The sequence below is a fragment of the Rhinoraja longicauda genome, chromosome 13 (genome assembly GCF_053455715.1).
Source record: "Rhinoraja longicauda isolate Sanriku21f chromosome 13, sRhiLon1.1, whole genome shotgun sequence".
NCBI classification, from domain to species: Eukaryota; Metazoa; Chordata; class Chondrichthyes; order Rajiformes; family Arhynchobatidae; genus Rhinoraja; species Rhinoraja longicauda.
This window is the reverse complement of record NC_135965.1, coordinates 40,969,608-40,991,330: the sequence shown is the minus strand read 5'-3', so window position 1 is coordinate 40,991,330 and position 21,723 is coordinate 40,969,608. Positions and strand designations below refer to the sequence as shown.

The 21,723-nt window shown below is 39.6% G+C and overlaps 1 protein-coding gene across 2 annotated transcripts in view; it reads right to left on the bottom strand.

Annotated features, from left to right (window-relative positions):
- Positions 1-5,714: 5,714 nt before the first annotated feature.
- The window catches only part of acsl3a (acyl-CoA synthetase long chain family member 3a), a 63,583-nt gene continuing 47,574 nt past the window's right edge, over positions 5,715-21,723 (bottom strand). For both annotated transcript variants that reach the window (XM_078410833.1, XM_078410834.1), the window contains 6 exons: positions 21,078-21,250; positions 17,932-18,006; positions 16,679-16,870; positions 14,565-14,679; positions 12,646-12,803; positions 5,715-8,392 (listed from right to left, as the gene is read on the bottom strand). In XM_078410833.1, the coding sequence (XP_078266959.1) occupies positions 8,235-8,392; positions 12,646-12,803; positions 14,565-14,679; positions 16,679-16,870; positions 17,932-18,006; positions 21,078-21,250 (871 nt within the window). In that variant the 3' untranslated portion in view covers positions 5,715-8,234. The remainder of the gene's footprint in view (positions 8,393-12,645; positions 12,804-14,564; positions 14,680-16,678; positions 16,871-17,931; positions 18,007-21,077; positions 21,251-21,723) is intronic.

Below are 21,723 nucleotides of genomic sequence, written 5' to 3'. Positions count from 1 at the left end.
GTAGCAGAGTGGAGCAACTGATAAGAGCTGCTGCCTCACAGTGCCAGAGAACTGGGTTGGATCCTGAACTAGAGAGATGGCTGTGTGGAGCTTGCATGTCCTCCCTGTGATGGTAAGGCTTTCTTTTGTTTCCTCCCATATCTCAAAGATCTGCGGGTCTGTAGAATAATTGGTCTCTGCAAATTACCCCTAGTGTGCAGGGTATCACAAAATGCTGGAGTAACTCAGCAGGTCAGGCAGCATCAAGGGGGGAGGGAATGGATGACGTTTCGGGTTGAGACCCTTCTTCAGACCTAGTGTGCAGCGAACGAATGAGAAAGTGGGGTAACACAGAACTAATGTGAAAGGGTGATCTTTGGTCGGCGTGAACTCAGTGGGCCGTAAGGGCCCGTTTCCATGCTGTATCTCTAAACTAAACACGAGACTTTTGGCAGCATCTTCGGTCACATCAAAACACTCCCCCGGATGATCCAGAGATCGACGTATTCTTTTTAACTCATCTGGCAATTTTCGAGATCAACTGTCATGGGATTAGTCATCTCAAAGTCACTTAACCAGGGACCTCCAACTGGGCACTAAATGGTATGGTGCGCTTACCCAGTGATTGAGAACTTCATCAAATCCGAAGATACACACAAAAGGCTGGAGTAACTCAGCGGGTCAGTCAGCATCTCTGGAGAAAAGAAATAGGCGACGTTTCGGGTCGAGACCCTTCTTCAGACTGAGAGTCAGGGGAGGGAAAAGGGAGATGTGGTGGGTAATGTCGAGTGCTGTAGAACAAATGAATAAAAGGTATGCAAAAAAGTAATGATGATAAAGGAAACAGGCTATTGTTAGCTGTGACCTAGGTGAAAACAAGTGAGACTCAACGCGTAGACGATGAGACTCAACAAGACGACTTTGAAGCTGATACGACTTGGGTGGGGGAGGGATGGAGAGAGGGGGGAATGCAAGGGTTACTTGAAGTAGAGAAATCAATATTCATACATGAATATCGACCAGCTGTATTCTTAAAATCAAATAATTTGATTGGCAAGCGATATTCTTCAATTCAAATAATTTTATTCCAACTCGGCAATAAATATTTACAAATATGTTACAGATTAACCAAATATTTACAAATTAATTTAAAGGTTATTTTAGAATGTGTAGAATCCAACGCCAGTTTTATCTGGTAGATTTTACGGTTTTCAAGTGTTTCCAGATAAATTATCAGTAAGAGCTTGAAAGCATTGTGAAGATTGGCGCCTTGAACTTTACCCTGGAGCAGGGCAGATCTTTGGTGGGTCAGAGGAAGACTTGCACAGATGATAGACAAGAATTATAAGAAAATAACTGCAGATGCTGGTACAAATCGATTTATTCACAAAATGCTGGAGTAACTCAGCAGGTCAGGCAGCATCTCGGGAGAGAAGGAATGGGTGACGTTTCGGGTCGAGACCCTTCTTCAGACTGATTGTAGGGGGGAGGAACTGGAAGCATGAAAAGACCAGGACAAATCAGGGCCGCAACAGATTGCACCAGATTGTTGGCTAAGGGATGATGTTTTGATTTTCTTGTTTATCTTTTTTAAATTTGAAAACAACATATCTACAGATTAAATATAAAATATTAGCAATCCTTTAAACAGCAGCTCTCCGGCTGACTTATAATTGAACGTTTAATATGTATATCATACATCTTATAAACATTGTCACTCGAGGTGCAAATTTGTAGTTGGGTCACTGAGTTGCAAAAAAAACATATTTAGATTTTGCTCTTGTCCGTTGGGAGATGTTGAATTTTTCAAACAAGGGGCGTAAAATAGGAATCATATGTTCATCGTTGCCCAGATCATGGGCTTTCTCTCGGTTTAGGAAAGGGTTTCAGCCGGCGGGCGAGAGATGCCGTGGGCGAGAGGTTCGCTTCCAACCAGCGCCTCTTCTTCCATGTTGAGTTGGTCGTCCAGAGCTGCCTCTGATCCCACGCTGTTCTCCATGGAGCAGAAGGCGCAGGACAGTGCGGGCACCACGCTCTCAGACAAGGTGCTGAACACGATGGGGAAATGCACCGACTTCACCCCGGCCAACTCGCCCCTGTAGTCGTACAGAAACAGCGTGTCGTCTTTCCGCTGGCGCTTCTTCGACTTGATGTAACACAGCACTATTCCCAGGAGGAAAATCCCGTAGAAAGACATGACTATTAAGATGTACAGATACTCGCTGTCTTGTGAGTCACTCGCAGCCTTCGCTGTCTGAGTGGGTATTTCGGCAAAGTTGGTCCCATTGGAATTGTACATCTTTCAGTTGATAGACTTCAGGGGGGAAAAAAAGAACCTAGTGCAGAGACAATTAACAAGGAGATCAGAACTACTCATTAACTAAACTGTGCCTCGTGTTTCTTTGAATAACACAATTGCAACATTAAAACGACTGAACTATTTTACATTTTGCTTTAATCCAAAAAAAAGAGTACATTAAACTGCGCATCGTGTTTGTTTAAATAAAACTATGACAACTTTTAAACGACTGAAAAAAACAATTTGCATTTTAGACAATAGACAATAGGTGCAGGAGTAGGCCATTCAGCCCTTCGAGCCAGCACCGCCATTCAATGCGATCATGGCTGATCACTCTCAATCAGTACCCCGTTCCTGCCTTCTCCCCATACCCCCTCACTCCGCTATCCTTAAGAGCTCTATCCAGCTCTCTCTTGAAAGCATCCAACGAACTGGCCTCCACTGCCTTCTGAGGCAGAGAATTCCACACCTTCACCACTCTCTGACTGAAAAAGTTCTTCCTCATCTCCGTTCTAAATGGCCTACCCCTTATTCTTAAACTGTGGCCCCTTGTTCTGGACTCCCCCAACATTGGGAACATGTTTCCTGCCTCTAATGTGTCCAATCCCCTAATTATCTTATATGTTTCAATAAGATCCCCCCTCATCCTTCTAAATTCTAAATTTTACTACATTCCAAAAAAAGTCAATTAGACTGTGCGTCGTGTTTCTTTAATGAAAACTATGACATTAAAGCTACTGAAAGAATTAATTTTGCATTTTGTTATGATCCAAAAAAAGTCAATTAAAACTCTGCTCCGTATTTCTTTAAAGAAAACCATTACACCATTAAAACGCCTGAATGAACTAATTTGCATTATACCATAATGCAAAAAAAACCCTATTTAATTTGTAGTTTACCAGCGTGACGTTTAGGATTTGCAGCAAATGTAATCCAACCCACCAATATTTTTTTTTGTAATGCAGAACTTTACTCACTTTAAAAGTCGTCCTTCACACTTGTGCCAATGATGAACTGATGGGGCTCAGCTTATATCAGCTACATGTGTCTAGCGACCCTCTTACGTTCACTATCCATACAACCGACAAGCCTTTATATAGATTCCACCAAGCACCATCACGTGTCGAGGGATCTGGATTCATTTTACTGTTAGATGTCGGGCGAAACGAACTTTTGACCTAAGCAGGGAAAATTGGCAGCAAACTCACCCCCAGTGACGCGTGCACTCCGCTCTTAAACAGAGTTCATCTGGGAAAGAGAGCACAGCAGTCAATGGGCAAACGTGTTGAACTTCATTTTCTGCCCCGCCCGCTAAATGATGCCATTGCGGCTCTTGCAAATTCTCAATTCAGCCCAGTGGTGCAGCAGGTAGAGCTGCTGCCTCACACATTCGCCAGTGAACCAGGTTCGATCTAAGAGAGAGAGCTGGATAGAGCTCTTAAGGATAGCGGAGTGAGGGGGTATGAGGGGAAGGCAGGAACGGGGTACTGATTGAGAGTGATCAGCCATGATCGCATTGAATGCCGATGCTGGCTCGAAGGGCTGAATGGCCTACTCCTGCACCTATTGTCTAACCTCGGGTGCTGTCTGTGTGGAGTTCGCATTTGTGAACTTTTGATTCTTGTCATTGTGCGGGTTTCCCTCGAGGGCTCCGATTTCCTCTCATATTCCAAGGACGTAGGTTAATTGGCCTCTGTAAATTGCCCCCAGTGTGGAGTGGAATAACTAGTGTGAATTGGGTAGTATGATCACGTTGATTCGCTGGGCCGAAGGGTCTGTTTCCATGCTGTATCTAAACTGAACTGGCGTGGACGGATGATACATGGTCTGTATCACATGGGCCTGTTCACATGCTATCTTTGCTTGTTAAGGATGTACATTTTTAAGTCAGTGAAAAAAGTGGGAATCCCGGCCAGTTAATCGACACCACTTGCGTCTATGTTTTCGGGCTATTTCTCATGGGGGGATAGAGTACTTTTGAGCTATTTATTAACAAAACCAAAACAATGGGAATTTTCTGGCGTAGAAAATCATTCCATATTTGAAGGTCAAACGTCGTTATAAAGGACCCCTCTTCTCGTCTCTCTCACCACTGTGCATGTGGGGGCAACTGTGACAATGACATTGGGGGAAGAGGATGTAGAAACAGGCAGCAACTGTGACAATGACATTGGGGGGGGGAGAGGATGTAGAGAGGGGGTGGGGGGAGGAAAGCATCGCACTAAAACACAGATGTCGAAGCTCATGGGAAAATGTTGTAAGAGTGCGTTCACATGTCACGTCGGTCTTGAAACAGTCGCTGTTGTTACACTGTATATCATCAAGGTCTTGTTATTCATCCAGAGGCTCTTGCTTGTAAACTCAATCTTGGTCCAGGGACAGACACGTAAATAAACTTAAATTTCTAATTGGTCCCCGCTGTGTCTCACGGGGGGGGGGGGGGGGGATATCACACGTTTGCATTAAAGGTTATGCATGTATTGGGGAGGGAGGGGGGAAGGAGTGTGCGTTTTTACTTGGCTAATAGTCTGCGACTGGAATTGATTTATATGCTTGCTGGCATTCAATGAAAACAGCTACATTTATACACGATAAATTGAACAGAAGATAGAAAATGTTGTAATATCACCCTATTTCATTACAAGCCATTCGGCCCATCGAATCAAGGCGGGCTCGGTGCTATCCACATTCTCTGGAATCTATATGCCCACAAACACCACGCCGATTCTCCTATCATCACTAGTCAATCTATATTAGCCAATTAATGTAACAACAAGCACCTCTGAGATGTGGGAGGGAATCAGAATAGCAAACTCCACACACAAGGAGCACCGGAGGTCAGGTTGCTACAGGTAGCATTAACTTACCATTCAAAATAAACAAGGCTGATGAAGGGTCTCAACCCAAAACGTCACCTTTTCTTTTTCTGCAGAGATGCTGCCTGACCTGCTGAATTACGCCAGCATCTTCAGTGTAAACCAGCATCTGCAGTTCCTTTCTACACGAGGCTGACGTTAACCTGATTTCATCTCTCTCTCCCATGGCCGTTTTCTCTCTTGCCTTAGCACTCTGTCTCGTTCTCCCATGGCCGTTTTCTCTCTCTACACTCAGGCTTGGCGCTGTCTCGAACAGAAAGTCGACTGTTCTTTTCATTCCAAAGATGGTGCTCGATCCAATGTGTTCTTCCAGCAAGAACTAAACTTGACATTTATAAATTTTGGTTTTGTGACAAACTTTCCTTCACAGCAGGTGTTTTCTCACAGATTTCAGCGGTCGATGTTGGATAGTTATGGGAATATCACACAAGCTGAAGAGCTATCGCACATAAGGACAGTGGTGGCAATTTTAAAAGTGCAAGGTTTTTAATCGTTATCCATTTGCAAGTGAGAAATATATCATAAACAAAGTCAGAATTTAACTAACCAAAATCATAGTGGAAATCACAAATTACAATTTTATTTTGTAACTGAAAACATCTCCAAATACAAATAAATAACTGAATATATTTTGTAACCGAGGTTCACACAGATCTTTGCAGGAAGTCCAACGAAAATTTCCAGACTTTTGTTTTGAAATTCATTACATTAAATACTAAGATTGCTGTACAATTGACTAAGTGGAAGAAAAAGGAACTTTCACCAAATTTACAGTCCTATAGGTATTTACAGATAGAAATGAACCATTAAATACCAACAAGATTTAATGCAGATGCCTCACTAGAATTCCTTAAAATGAACAGTAGTCAAAGAAGAGCAAAGTTTCACCATCCACTCAGTTTATACAAGTGTGTGCACCTTTATCTTATGTACATTTTAACCCTCTTTTCCCATTCTTCACATTTACATTTAGAAAGTTTCTATTAACCATGCATAAAACATAACAAAAGCTTATTCACATGAAACAAACAAGTTCAAATGCATTCCCATAAAATCAGACACCATGAAAATGAGCAACTTACAACAGTGTTAATCATTACTGTACTACTGAATCACCGCTCTTAAGAAAAATAGTGACTTGGATTCATTTTCAAAAGTTGTCCTTCCCCCCCTTTCTCCCCCCTCTCCCAACTCATTGTGAACATGATTGCTTTTGTTTAAAAACGTTCACAATTTTTTTTTTCAATAAATCAATTGACATGCATTCCAAATTCTACCCATTTAACTACATTTGGCGCAAACATACTACTCGGTCATGAAACTACAACTGATAGCCAGTAGAAAATTAACTTAAAACAGTTTTCTTAACAGTAACTAATATCTGAGAACCAAAAAGTCAAACATCAGCAAGAGACGGAAAGATTAAAATCTGTGCATTATTTTCAGGGCTGTTTTTCTGCAAGTATTGTTCTCACTGTGAAAGTAGCTGTCAATACCATGTGTGTAAATTACAAAAGTCATCTCACAGCTGTAATTAAGCTTATCGCTCACACAAGTCACAAGCATGAAAATAGTGAATTCAGGAAAATGAAGGATAAAATCCACGCCTGGTATTTTATTAATCAGTCTTATGCATGTTGATATTGCAGCATGTCTATTTTAAAGCTGCAATATCTCAACTCTGGAAACATAAAACAAGCGTCTTTTATTGTTCAAGAACAATAATTCAAAACCTGTCTAAACAACTTAAACGCCACTTTGGTTCTTGCCAATTTTAAGGTGGTGATGCAAAACACAAAATGTCTATGTTGAATACACTGGATGCTTTAAGGGACACCATTTCTTTTCCAAGAGTTAGTAACTTTTAGTTCCTACTTACATTAATTAATGCATCGGACATCTTCGAAAATATGGAGGAAACATTATGATCATTGTGCAAACCTCTCCTGACACATGAGTGACAACTGTTCTGAATCTGTAAGTGGATGTTTTTGTACCGTCAGTCAACAATATGAATTACAGAATGCATTTCCATTGTAGTGTTTTTACATTCAGTTGCCCAAGCTTTACTAAAATGCAAAACTAACTGGAATTTCAGAGGCAGTTCAACAGCATAATTTTACATACAGCAGTTTTTGTTTATTTCCTCATTAACACTTTACCACCAACCTACCAAGAGAACAAGTACATAACACAAAAAGGCAAAAAATGGGTTTAAAAGTAAAAGATTTGTAAACTTCCAGATGTCTCAGAGGTCAGTGCTAACTAGGCTTTTCCTCAAGATCAATTCTTCTTCCCCCTCCCCCCATTCTTTCCTACTTGCAGATTTATCCAAGAGGACACAGCCCATGCATGGAATTTGACAGTGAGTGTAGGCAGTATATTTGAACAATTTGAACAATGGAATCCCAGACAAGCTCAATCATAAGCTCAGCTGAGAACCAAATGAACATTTCCAACTGGAATGATTAGTTAACACTAGGGGTTTATAACCATGGCCAATTTTCATTCCCAATTGCACAAACTATTACCTTAACTAGTTAGAAAGCAGGGAACAAACCCAGGACTCAGTTGATATTTTGATGCCCAGCTAGACACTGGCTAACCATTTACTGAACCATTAAGTTTCCTACCAATGGTACTATGCTGGATTTCTTAAGACCTCTTTGACCGAGCAAACCCTGCACTGATTAAAACCCCGCTAATTCAAACATTGCACAAGTGTATAATAAATAAACTATACGTTTCCACAATCTTGAGAGAACATGACTATTAGCGGCTCATGAGATCATGTAGTTACGTTTGTTCTCGTAAATCATTTACCGAATAACATTTAATTTATATATAACCACAAAAAGAAACAAGTTACTTTTGCTTCAAATGGTTTAGTGATCCTGACTGGAATAAATGTTAATACCTATAATCAAAGAATACTACAGGGTAACTTGTTTTATAATGTGATACTCTTTCAGATTAATTAATCCTATGGCTTTAGATTTGAAAACATTGTTGCGTTTTGATCTGTTATAATTATGTTTCAAGGTCATTCCTATATATTCGGGTTGGGTGGATTGCGGGTATTATTTTCCTCCATACATTCGTTCAATGTCTGCCAGATAATGGATTTTGAGTTCCTTCCGTTTCAGTTTGAAGGCGTCTGTGACCAGACCCGTCTCTGGAGTCCAAGCTTCAGGACTCAACCGAACCTTCAATGGAATCTCAAATTTCTCCAACCTGGCTGCAAATACAAACATTACACAAGTAATTAAAATACAAGAATGCACAAATACGATTTGAATGAACAAGAAACAAAATAATTACAACATGAAAAGAACATGAAGGACAAATGCATATACAGGATAATTGAAGCAGCTATGCTATTCTCATTCCACCCTTTGTTTCCTGTTTCTTTATTCCCTTGACCTTTCTCAACTGGCCACTTAATCTATCCTTAAACATTGAATCTAATTGCTCCTCTGAATTTTGGTATTTGGGTAGAATGTAATGGTATAGCTCTACCGCCTCAAACAATATAATCTGGGTCAAACAATATTACCAGGTCTTCGGAAATGTCCTCATTCTTTAGGGAACGGGGGTTCCCCTCTTCCATTACAGGTGAAGCTCTCACTAGGGTCTCTTTGATATCCCGCAGCTCCGCTCTTGCTCCCCCTTCCCCCGTTCGTTACAAGGATAGAGTCCCCCTTGTCCTCACCTTCCACCCCATCAGCCGTCGCATACAGCACATAATCCGCTGACATCTTCCCCACCTCCAACTGGATCCCACTACTAGCCACATCTTCCCATCTCCACCCCTTTCTGCTTTCCGCAGAGACAGTTCCCTCCTCAAATCTCTGGTCAACTAGTCCTTTCCCACCAAAACTGCCCCCTCCCCAGGTACTTTCCCCTGCAACCACAGGAGATGCAACATCTGCCCCTACACCTCCCCCCCTCGACTCTGTCCAAGGACCCCGACAGTCTTTTTAGGTGAGGAAGCGGGTCACTTCCACCTCCTCCAACCTCAACTACTGCATCCGCTGTTCCAGGTGTGGACTCCTGTATAACAGCGAGACCAGGTGCAGGCTCGGCGATTGTTTCACTGAACACCTCTGCTTGGTTTGCCTAAACCTACCTGATCTACCGGTTGCTCAACACTTTAACTCCCCCTCCCATTCCCACACTGACCTTTCTGTCCTGGGCCTCTTCCATTGTCAGTGAGGCCCAGCACAAATTGGAGGAACAGCACCTCATATTTCACTTGGGTAACCTGCACCCCAGCAGTATGAACATTGACTTCTCTAACTTCAAGTAGCCCTTGCTTTCCCCCTCTCTCCATCCCCTCCCCCTTCCCAGTTCTATCCGACAACATTTTAATTCTGTACCGCCCACCCCCCCGACATCAGTCTGAAGGGTCTCGACCCGAAACGTCACCCGTTCCTTCTCTCCAGACCTGCTGCCTGTCCCGCTGAGTTACTCCAGCATTTTGTGTCTACCTTCGATTTAAACCAGCATCTGCAGTTCTTTCCTACACAATATAATCTGGGTATTTATTAATGCAAGATGCCAGGAAATTGATTCTTAAAGCCCAATGAAAAGTGACTGATTGCCAAGTTGGTCAACATGTACTGCTTGAAGTTGGCATAGGTCAGGACTTTCAAACGGCAATTGAATTGAAATGAGGGAAAATAATTTGCAACGCCAAAGGAAAGGGAGGAATCGAACTGATTGGATTGTTCTACAAAGAACTTCAGAGTGAACCCAATGGATCAAATTTCCTCCCCCTATGCCAGCGTGATGGGATTAGCTTCTTCTGAGGTTTAGTAGTGTAGTGATTGTTACTTTTGAAACACTCAAGAGTTCTGGACCATTGATCCAAAAGCACAAATTTAAATTCTGCTGTGGGAGCTGGGGAATTAACAAAGTAATAATTAAATAAAGTTGGATATTTTTTTTTCAAAATGCAAGTCTCAATAACGATAACTATGAACTCACTGGACAGTCCCAGAACCCCATCTGATTAACTAATCTTATTCAATGCAAGGTGTTATACAAAGCATATCTAACCCCACACAGGTGTCATAATGCACGGTTATATAAATAATACATAACCTGGGAGATAATTTGCAGTCCCAATCTGTCCTGTTTGACATCCTACTCACCATGGTGGTTGGCTTCTATGTGCCCCCACCCCTAGTCCAGAGGCAATTGGGGAAGGATAATACATACTGGCATTGTCAGCAATGTTTGTGTCACATTAATGAATAAATTCAAAGTAATTCAGTGAAAGGGTATACCACTGCCTTATAATCAGTGATCTTATTTTTTTACAATAACTTAATTTCTAAATGCAGCTTCAGTGAACAAATATGCTTTTCACCGTAAATAATCAGCCAGCTAAAGAGAGATAACTTGCTACCATTTTTCTGAAAGGGCTAAGACGCACTCCTTATTTATTCTATAATTTATTGCTATGTAATTCTATGCATTTTGGAAAACAGTTTCCAAATTCAGATTTGCTGCGTTCAAGACAGACATTGTATATTAGTGCTCTTGACAGTTCACATCCTTTACAAAACTCCCATTAGAAAAATGTCTGCACTAAATGGCTTTCAAAGGAAACATTATTAACCAGATAAATATTTAAAGATAGTGCAGCAGCCAATATTGATGCTGCAAACAAAAATGTAGCATTTTAAAATTTAAACATTGAAAAAAACATACCAAAAATCTTGCCAGCAAACAAAATTGGAGTTATGGTTAGAATTTGTTATACAAGTGCTTTACTATCTTCAGGTTTAGGTAAATGGTGAGCTTTCAATCATGGGTGCATGAGAGCAAAACATTCAATGAAGCCACAACGGAACACCGTTTTGGTGCCAGATCCCAGTATATCTCAACTTTTACCCAACTAATAGTAATTTTTGGATGAACTTAATTATCATGCACTCTACACCTCTCTTGACAGGCATTATTTATGTCAACGGCAAGGCGAGCAACTGGTATAAGACTCTTGAAGATTTTTCATAAATCATAGATTAACTGCTAATCTAAACTGCCACTTCCTAAACCATGGAAAGGTCTGCACTAATACCGATTTTCCACAAATCTGGCTTCTGAAATTTTAAACACAATTGCAAAGAAAAACTGCATGGTCACCGAGACTTAGCATGGTCCAATGTAGAAAGCATATTCCAAAAGTCCCAAAGACTCAAGGTATTTGGAATCGAAAGTGGAAGTTGATCCAGTTTACTTGGCTTTAATGTTTAATGTGGAAATCGGCAAAGCCCATCATTTTGAGCAAACTTATCTCACATAGAATCACAGAGTTATACATCACAGAAACTGGCCTTTCAGCCCAACTCATCCATGCTAACCAAGGCCCCTATCGGAACTAAACAGCAAAGACAGAACTTCCTTGCACCAATAAAGGCATTGGTGGTCAAGAAACTCAACATTGTTGAAGAAAGCTGAGAAAATCCAGCCCACAACTGCTTAAACTGGAGACGTCAGCTCAAGGCAAGCATCTTTATTTACCGCACTGTTCCATGAATCATTTTGGCCCGATACAGTAACTCGGTTCCTCTTCCCATAGATGCAGTCTGACCCAGCGGTTCATTCCAAGATTTTCTGTTATTATTTTAGATTTCCGTCATCTACAGTATTTTGGATTTTTATTTTATCCAAGGATTATGGCTGCCTCCTGAAGCAAAACCTCCTGGTAAGTTCCTCTCCATTTGATGTTGTGCAATGTCTGCAGCTTGCATTCCAGCTCCTCAACAAGAAGTCAAAAGCCCTTGAACCACTGATAGTTGCTGTGGGTGTAGCCCACGTACAAAGAAGTACATAAGCTCCCACATTTTACAGCAGCAATGCATCTTCTGCCTTCCCATTATTATTTAATTATCTAAGCGTCAAATTATTTACCTCATTTACTTTATTAAACTACTTAAGTTTAGTTATAAAATTTAATAAAATCGTCCAGGTTCACTCACAATTTAGCCCAAAGTCACACCAAAGTACTTGCCTATCTTATCCAGGATACTTCAGAATTCCCTTATTCATTTTCAAATTCCTCAAGGATTTTCCCACTCCTTGTGTTATATTAGTTGACAGCTTCATATTATTTGTTGCAGTTTATTTTACTCTATAGCTTATTATATATAAGATCATCTTGAGTTAATAAAGTTCATTATTACATAGTGCCTTTTTGAATGAGAATTTATGTTTACATTGGTTTTGCTTTTTTATCTGATAAATCTATACTCCCTTTTCGTTCTGCAGGAAAGCTGCTAATAGAAGATGCTGACAGAATTGCTGAGGTCATTGAGTCCCATCATTATAAATGACAGATCTTGAAACCATATCTATTGTATTTGATCAATGCAGTTGAAACCATAGATGGCTCTCCAACCAAGTCATTCATAACATTATTTTTGTACATTAAATTTGGATTGAATTCATTAATGGAGCAATATATTTTTCTTTCAAGCTCACCTAATCCACCAGCATCAGTAATTTCTCTCAGCACTTCTTTCTCCATTTCTGGGCTGTTACAAATCTCCATCCAGCTTCCTACTATACCCCTCTCGTGAGCCAAAGCTAGCAGCTGTTTCTGATTGGGCACCACAAAGCAGATGACGTAAGACTGGTCGCTGAAAATAAAACAGACTTGTTAATCAACTTTTGGTTGTTAAACATTTATAAGCATTCTTAATCAAGAAAATATTTGCACATATTTTGCACCCCCCTTTTCCCTCACTGTCCACACACACAATTAATTGACTGGATTTTGCAAAGAAAATGCCAACTATTCTGGGCAGCTCTTCGAGTGATTACCCAACTATGCTCCATGGCATGAATTAGATGCCATGCTCCATGGCATGAATTGGTCTAGAATTCTTCAAAAAATTAAGAGATTTAACAAAATATATATTTTTAATGCATTTTCAATGCATTTTGTTGTGATAGAAAGCACTGGTACAATGTACAATCTACAAAGTTAAATGTTGTTCGTTTTCTGGCCACGTGTTTCTTAGTTGTTCTTACTGGCATCTTAGTCTACAAAAGAACACTGAAAAATGTAAATATCCCTAATTATTTTTAAGTGCCTTCATTTTTATAGGTTTAGTTGGTTTAAAAATAAATCTTTTCACATTCAAAGGACTTGGTTTGAGTTTTGAACACTCGAGTGCCTCAAAGTGTGTCTTCAGCTGTTTTGTGGGTAGGGTTAGGTCCTAAACACACCTCATTTACATTATTCACACGCTTACAGCCTTGTTGCAAGGGTCCTACATGAATTTATCTTACAAGATCCAGTTTCCAGATGTGTATCCGGAGATGCATTTTCAGCACATTAACCCTATTGATTGGACAAAGTAGGCTAATTTTCAACTGTGTGTAAATATACATCGAAAAGATGGAAGACAATTACTTATTTTTATAATGTGAAATATACTGACTTAACTCACTCATGATTTAATGTTTCAAAGCACCTAATTCTTTTCATTCGTATACTTGACCTTAGTAAGATTTTGCTATTTTTGTTATAAACTGCTGGACACAAACTGACAAAATCTTAACCAAACAGAGCCTCGAGGCTGTAAGTAAGAAAAACAACCGTTTATCTTTATTCAATTAGCTTGAGCGAATGTGAAACAGACAGCACAAGGAATTGTAATTTAGAATAGGTTAATATCAGTGAATAAGGATGTATTTTTCAATCCCCCAATCAACCACAATGCAACTCACACAATTTTTAAAAATCTGCACTTGCTCTGTAGCTGGAACACTACATTCTGCACTCTCATCAATTTTTTCTTTGCATTACGTGTTGCCCTCGTGTAAGGTTTTGATTTTAATCAAATTTTAATTGATTTTTATCTAGATAGCTTGTAAAACAGTTTTTCTATTGCACCTTGGTACACGTGACAATAATATACTAATATCAAAGAAATAGATGGGATTAAATACTTTCATGAGAGAACATAAAAACAAAGGGTAAACAAAAAAGTTTTTTTTAAAGAGCATAACTAATAATTATAATTTGTAGGGAAATATAGTGTAAATAGCCTCAATTATTCAGTATGGTCCAATGTTTCCGGTTATCGTGACAAGGGGTAGAATTCCATCAGCTCTACATTGAATGCACTTTGTTCCCTAGTGTTCGATGAAGGAAAAAGAAAAACAATCTGCAATGATTTTTCTTTTTTCTCTGGTATTAAGGAAGAGCAATGAATGCTTGCACCATGCAAGTTAATCTCATTACCTATCTTGTAATGTTGCCAAGCAAAAAGAATCCATTCACCCAAATCTGATATCCATGTAAACTAAAAAAATATTTTCTGAATTTATACTCTAAATCATATGGGTAAAAACAGCTAACACAGAAAAGTGCACATTTACGAAGATCCTACCTGTTCGCATAGACACAGATGTTATCGATTAATGGACTGTTCTTCAAAGCAGACTCCACTTTTCCCAAGGCAACATATTCCCCAGCCTGCAGTTTGACAAGATCTTTCTTACGATCTAAAGAGAATGTACAATTACAGTTACAATTCTTGAAGTTAAAGCATTCTATTAAAAAAAATGCATGATCATTGTCTGAACACCCATCCAATATCAATACAAAATCATTTCCCAAAGTCAAACTGTATAAAAATTGGTCTGTTTTCATCTGAAATGAAAATAAGTTAAACTCTAACCCTAAAATGGGTTCAAACACTTTCGTAAATGAATAATTATCACATCGGGCTGTATGGAACAGTTGTCTGAATTCACAGTATGCCAATGATTTATAAATGTTCTGGATGATTTAAAATGTTTTTTTGAAATTCAATATAACGGGAGATTGGCCTGGGATGGTATATAGTGAGCCCTTCTCTGAGCACAACACTAAAATAACTGAGATGGGAAGAGAAGTCATTTGGGTATTAGTTTAAAAGGTATAGTTTGTATGCCTTTCTTTAATCTTTCAATTGATGCTTTATGCAATGCAGGATTGTAGAGCTAACAGAGGGAAATGCTTTTCTAATGAGAGCATGCGCAGAATATGCCAACAATTAGCAGTATTATTTTAATAAAGCATAATATTTTTTATTATAAACTTTTACTGTCAAGTATCATTACAGACATATGTTAAATAAAATAAAATTAATTATATTTGCACAAGATGTTTGCAGCAAATGCAAATTGCCTACAATGCTTTATACAACATTGTCCATGTTCTAGCAAACAGCCCTCACCAGACAATGGCTAAAATATAAATATTTTTAGGGTAATTTGGAAAGAAAATTTGATTAATTCTGGAGCAAATTGGAGAAACAGATGGCAATGCCTCAAATGGAATTTAAATTTCTCCTAAGGGCACAATCACTAATCTCATTAAATTAAGTTTTTTTCTGTTAAAAAGTACATTTTCCCAAGATTATACTGAACTGTAATTGGCAGGATCCCAAAAAAGCCAAGTACCCAGTAAAAGAAAAGTTGGATGTTTTCAGGAAGATCTCGTAAACTGAATTTGGAGATCTTCCCAAATATGCTTTCAATTTACACCAACCATTACAATTAAAATGTTATGGGCTTTTGCAATTCTAGTTTTATCTGAGATCCAGGCATAATGGCACGTTAGCCTTCATAACAAGAGGGGTTGAGTGTAGGAGCAAAGAGGTCCTTCTGCAGTTGTACAGGGCCCCAGTGCGACCACACCTGGAGTATTGTGTGCAGTTTTGATCTCCAAATTTGAGGAAAGACATTCTTGCGATTGAGGGAGTTCAGCGTAGGTCCACAAGGTTAATTCCCGGGATGGCGGGACTGTCATACGTTGAAAGAATGGAGCCACTGGGCTTGAATACACTAGAATTTAGAAGGATGAGAGGGGATCTTATTGAAACATAACATTAATGGATTGGACACGCTAGAGGCAGGAAACATGTTCCCAATGTTGGGCGAGTCCAATAGACAATAGGTGCAGGAGGAGGCCATTCGGCCTTTCGAGCCAGCACCGCCATTCAATGTGATCATGGCTGATCATTCTCAATCAGTACCCCGTTCCTGCCTTCTCCCCATACCCCCCGACTCCACTATCCTTAAGAGCTCTACCTAGCTCTCTCTTGAATGCATTCAGAGAATTGGCCTCCACTGCCTTCTGAGGCAGAGAATTCCACAGATTCACAACTCTCTGACTGAAAAAGTTTTTCCTTCTCTCAGAACCAAGGGCCACAGTTTAAGAATAAAGGGTAGGCCATTTAGAACGGAGATGAGGAATCTGTGGAATTCTCTGCCTCAGAAGGCAGTGGAGGCCAATTCTCTGGATGCTTTCAAGAGAGAGTTGGATAGAGCTCTTAAAGATAGCAGAGTCACAGGATACGGGGAGAAGGCAGGAACTGGGTACTGATTGTGGATGATCAGCCATGATCACAGTGAATGGCAGTGCTGGCGCGAAGGGCCAAATGGCCTACTCCTGCACCTATTGGCTATTTTGATTGAACTTTATCTGCCGTTAAGTGTGAGGTCTGCAGACACTAACCAATGACCTTAAGGCATCCATCATCGTGAAATTCGCCAACATCACCAGTGCAGAACCATGCCTGTCCATTCTTATCCAGAAAATAATCTTCCATTGTTTTGGATTTATTCTTGAAGTATCCCAGGGTAACATTTGGTCCACCTATAATGATTTCTCCTCTGGGATGTGGTTTGTCATAAACAGTATATCCACCTGATCAATGAAATGGAAAAAATACAGGTCATATCACAGAGCTGACACCCAAAAACAAAACATAGGCAACTTTATGCAAAGCTTTAATAAAAAAATTCCTGTGACCTATTGTGTATTACATATCCAGGTCAGCATATGTATTGGAGTTGTCAATTTTATTTCAAAATTATTTTTATTGTTTTAATTTCTTTTCATGGTAACCTCAATGGCCACTTTGTACCTGGCAGATCTGGGATTTGTTGTTGGTCCAACTTTGTTCTCATGTAGTTGGATTGCCTTCGTTTTATTTTTGGTAACTATGCTTTTACCCAAGCCCTTCCCAAATCTCTCCACCTCTTGCTGCATTTCCGACTAAACTTTCGGTTACTTGTTCCTTATTTGGCTCGGTGTCAAACTCTGCTTTCAAATCTTTCCTCTGTGGAGCAGTTTAGGATAATTTATCAAGATGTTAAATGCCAGAGGGCATAAGTTCAAAGTGAGAGGGGCAAGTTTAAAGGCAAGTTTAAAAATAACCATACACACTGCCAGGGGAAAGCAGATAGGACAGCAAACTTTCAGAAGCATTTGGACAAACACATGAATATACAGAGAATAGAATATTGTCCAGGGAGAAGGAACGGGTGAAGTTTCGGGTTGAGACCCTTTTTCGGAAGGAGGGTCTCGACTCGAAACGTCACCCATTCCTTCTCTGCAGGGATGCTGCCTGTCCCGCAGAGTTACTCCAGCATTTGGTGATCTACCTTCGATTTAAACTAGCATCTGCAGTTTTCTCCTACACATAGGATATTGTCCTCTTGCAGGCAAATGGGCTTAGTTCAGAATTAATTGTTGTCGCCGCGGGCATTGTGACTTGTTCCATGTTTTATATGTAAATACAAGATGATATCATGCAGTAAAACCTTATAATATAACTATAAATTAGTACGGATGGAATCATTATCATTCTTTACTGAAAATTTGTTCCAGAATAAATCCAAGATCAATTTAAATGACACAAATAGAAAATCATTTATTTTGTTGCTTACTAGATATTTCCATTTCAAACAATAGATATTGCTCACCTTCTTCCCAGTTTTTTAAAGTAATTTCGCAGCAGGGTAGTGGTGCTCCCACGCGGCCAGTGGTAAAGTCACTTACTAAAACAAAAAAGTTACTTGAATGAAAGTTTCCTTCAAAAATTGTAAAAGACACCAAAATACAGGAGTTTATGGACACTTGAATATAGATGAGCTTTACATTTAGAAGCAGTTTATTATCGTCACGTGTACAAAGGTAGTGACAACCTTTCTGTTGCTTGCTGTCCAGTCAGCGAAAAAACTATGCCCGATTACAATCAAGTCGTCCACAGTGTACACATACAGGATAAAGGATTTAACACTTCGTGTAAGATAAAGTCAGATTAAAGATAGTTTGAAGATCTTCAATGGGGTAGGTAGAAGAACAGGACCTCTCCCTAACAGGTGAGAGGACAGTTCAGTTGCCTGATTGCAGTCAACATAAAGATGTTCATTGCTTTTTACTGTATATCCTCCCAACTTTGTCTCTATTCTAAATTGTTGATTCAAGGGTCAGCGAAAGAGTTAAAAAAGTTGGTTATTAATATTACACAAGCTGGTTTTCTGCTTAAAACCCTGCCACACTACATCTTAACTTTCCGTATCAAAATTAATACCGCAAGCATTGGAATGATTGAGCTAAGAGCTAAATGAAGTCTCTTCTACTACTGATTTGCATGTTAGATGTGTTTTCTACTTGGGTAAAAATCTTTCACCAAGCCTAGAAAAGTTCTAATTGTAATTAAAGGCTTTGTTCTCTTCCTTCCCATAGCTTTAGTCTCCCCCTCCCTGACCCTCAGTCTGACAAAGGGTCACGACCCGGAACGTCACCCATTCCTTTTCTCCAGAGATGCTGCCCGAGTTACTCCAGCATTTTGTGTCTGTCTTTGGTGCAAACCAGCATCTGCCATAGTCTTTTACCCAGGGTAGGGGAATCAAGCACTAGAGGACATAGGTTTAAGGTGACAGGGAAAGGTTTTATAGGAGGAACCTGAGAGGCAGCCTTTCCACACAGAGGGTGGTGGGTACATGGAAAGAGTTACCAGAGGAAGTAGTTGAGGCACGTACTGTAACATCATTTAAAGAACATTTGCACAACTACAAAGGCTTAGAAGGATATGGGCCAAACGCGAGCATATGGGCTGGTGTAGATGGGGCATCTTGGTTGGCATGGATGTTGGGTCGAAGGGCCTGTTTCCGTGTTGTTGACTATGCATGAAGGCTTGATGAAAAGCCTTCTATAAATGTGCGAGTGTAGTTTTGGTCTCCACGGAGGGAGTGCAATGAAAGTTTACAAGACAGACTCTGAAATGGTAGGAGAGATTGAGCAGAGTTGGCTTATGTTCACTGGATCTCAAACTCTACAAGATATCAACAATACCTGGTCGACTAAATTAAGGGGGTGGGGGGGGATGTTCTTTATTGCTGCAAATCCAGAACTTGGGATCATAGCCATACTTAGCCTATGTAATTTAGAACCAAGATTAGGAGAATTTTATCCCGAGGTTGTTGAATTGAATAATTTTATTTTTTTAAGCCAAGTATATATACATACAAGGAATTTGCCTTGGCGCTTTGCTCGCAACTAACATGACATACAGTAAACAATTAAGAAAACATTATATTTTACTATGGGCTCAATGGAATTCCCTAATACCCAAGGCATGGAGACAAGGTTTTTGAATATATTAATGCTTTGGAGATCAAGAGATAAGGGAATAAGATAGGAAAAGGATGCCGAAGTGAATAATCATCTATGACCACATTGAATAGTGGAGTACAAAGGGACAAATGGCCTGCTACTCCTATTTTCGATGTCAAAGTATAACCCATGAGCTTGAAAGTCCATATTCACATGTCACTTTTTCTGGTGTTACAGAGTTAGATGAAAATTATCTGACACGAGGGAAAGTTTCCTGCAGTCTAGACTACCTGAATTCCTCAATTTTATATAACTAGATCTTGACGAAGAACCAGCAACAATTTGGTGGATTAATTACAATCAGAGATACTCAATATGCTTGAAATGGTGAAGTGCAGGCTTCAGACCCTGAATGCAGTTGGATTGGTAATGGGGAGGTGTGAGACTAATGGAGGATAGACACAAAGAGCTGGAGTAACTCAGGTCAGGCATCTCTGGAGAAAAAGGATGGGCAATGTTTCAGGGCCTGAAAAATGAAGGTGAGAACCTAAAAAAACAATGTGTTGCTTAACCAAAGCTTGTGTAGATCAGAAACTGAGATCCAGTGAACATAAGCCAACTCTGCTCAATCTCTCCAATCATTTCAGAGAAGTTGGTGAATAGGGCAAATTCCAATTTGTTTATTAATAACCTGGATTCATGAAATAAGATGTTCCATGAATTAACTGCCACAATTAACCTAGATTAGTTCATATTTACAGAAGTGCCAACTGGAATCATGATTACATATTGTATCTGTAAAATATTTATTCAAAAATATTACATTGATTTATCTGATGCATTAAATATTTTGAGTGTATAAAAAAGCATGTCTATAAATGTGTACTTTTCAATAATGGTTTACTTTTCACTTGACAAGCTAACTTAAATTGTGTGAAATCAATCATTACAGTGCAGTCATTACTCGACTCAGTGCAGGTGGTGGGAGAGAGGAGGATGATGGCAAAGCTAACATCGCTGCAGGACACTGTCACTGCACTGAGTAGCTCCTTCAGTGACAGACTCCTTCACCCCAAGTGCGTGAAGGAGAGATATAGGTCCTTCCTTCCTGCTGCTGTGAGACTGCACAACCAGCACTGCTCCCAGCAGACGAGTCAACAATAACAGCTAAGAACACACAGAAAACTGATGACAATTTATGTATCTTTTGTTTATAATGAATGATCTCTTGCTCTCTTGCTATCCACTTTGCTGCTGTAACACTGTAAATTTCCCAGGTGTGGGATGAATAAAGGAATATATTATTATTACTATTATTATAAAATGACAAGTTGAATATTTATATAATTGAATCTACAGGGGAAAAATAGCAAAATAAATGTGATTTTTGTTTTCTCAAAGAGGTGTTCCTTGAACCACCTCTTCTATACGAGTTGACTTCTTAACACAAATCTTTGGTCATGCTAAACACAAAGCAGTGACAAAGTACAATTCCCAGGAGATGACTAACCATCACTAATTGTCCCTGCTCCACATGTCTCGGTTAATCCATATCCTTGTCCAACAGGGCAGCAAAAGCAAATGTTCATGAAAGTTTGTGTGGATGGTGATAATGGAGCACCTCCACACAGAATGAGTCGAGTCTTCCCTCCAAGTAATAAACGTATTTTCCGGAAAATCAACCTACAAGAATGAAAAATAAAAAGTTTAATTATCTGCCTGTTGGCATCAGATGCATTCAATGCAGATAAGTTAAATAAGTTAAGCATATTGCAATAATGAAACGTAGTTGACTGTATAAGCGACCAATAGTAGGGAAGTCATTAAAATAATTGTCTGTTTATAGTTATTCACCAATGCCTCTGTTACCAGCTGTTCTGGCAACAGCTTGTAACATAGTGAAAATTCTCAAGACATTTGCCAATAAGGGTTCTTATTTTAATGACTGTTAACTAGAGAGCTGGTAGAAGTGGCTATTGAATAGGATTTTTAAAAATGTCCATGGAAGTCAGAATAAATGGAGCAAAAGGCAGCGTAGGATTGGAAGTGGTGGAAGAGGATGGGGCTAGCATGATGATAGAATGATCAGTAATTTGCGATAGAGAGACTGTAAAGGAGGATTTGTGCAAAGATGCTAGGGATAAAATAATTCCAGG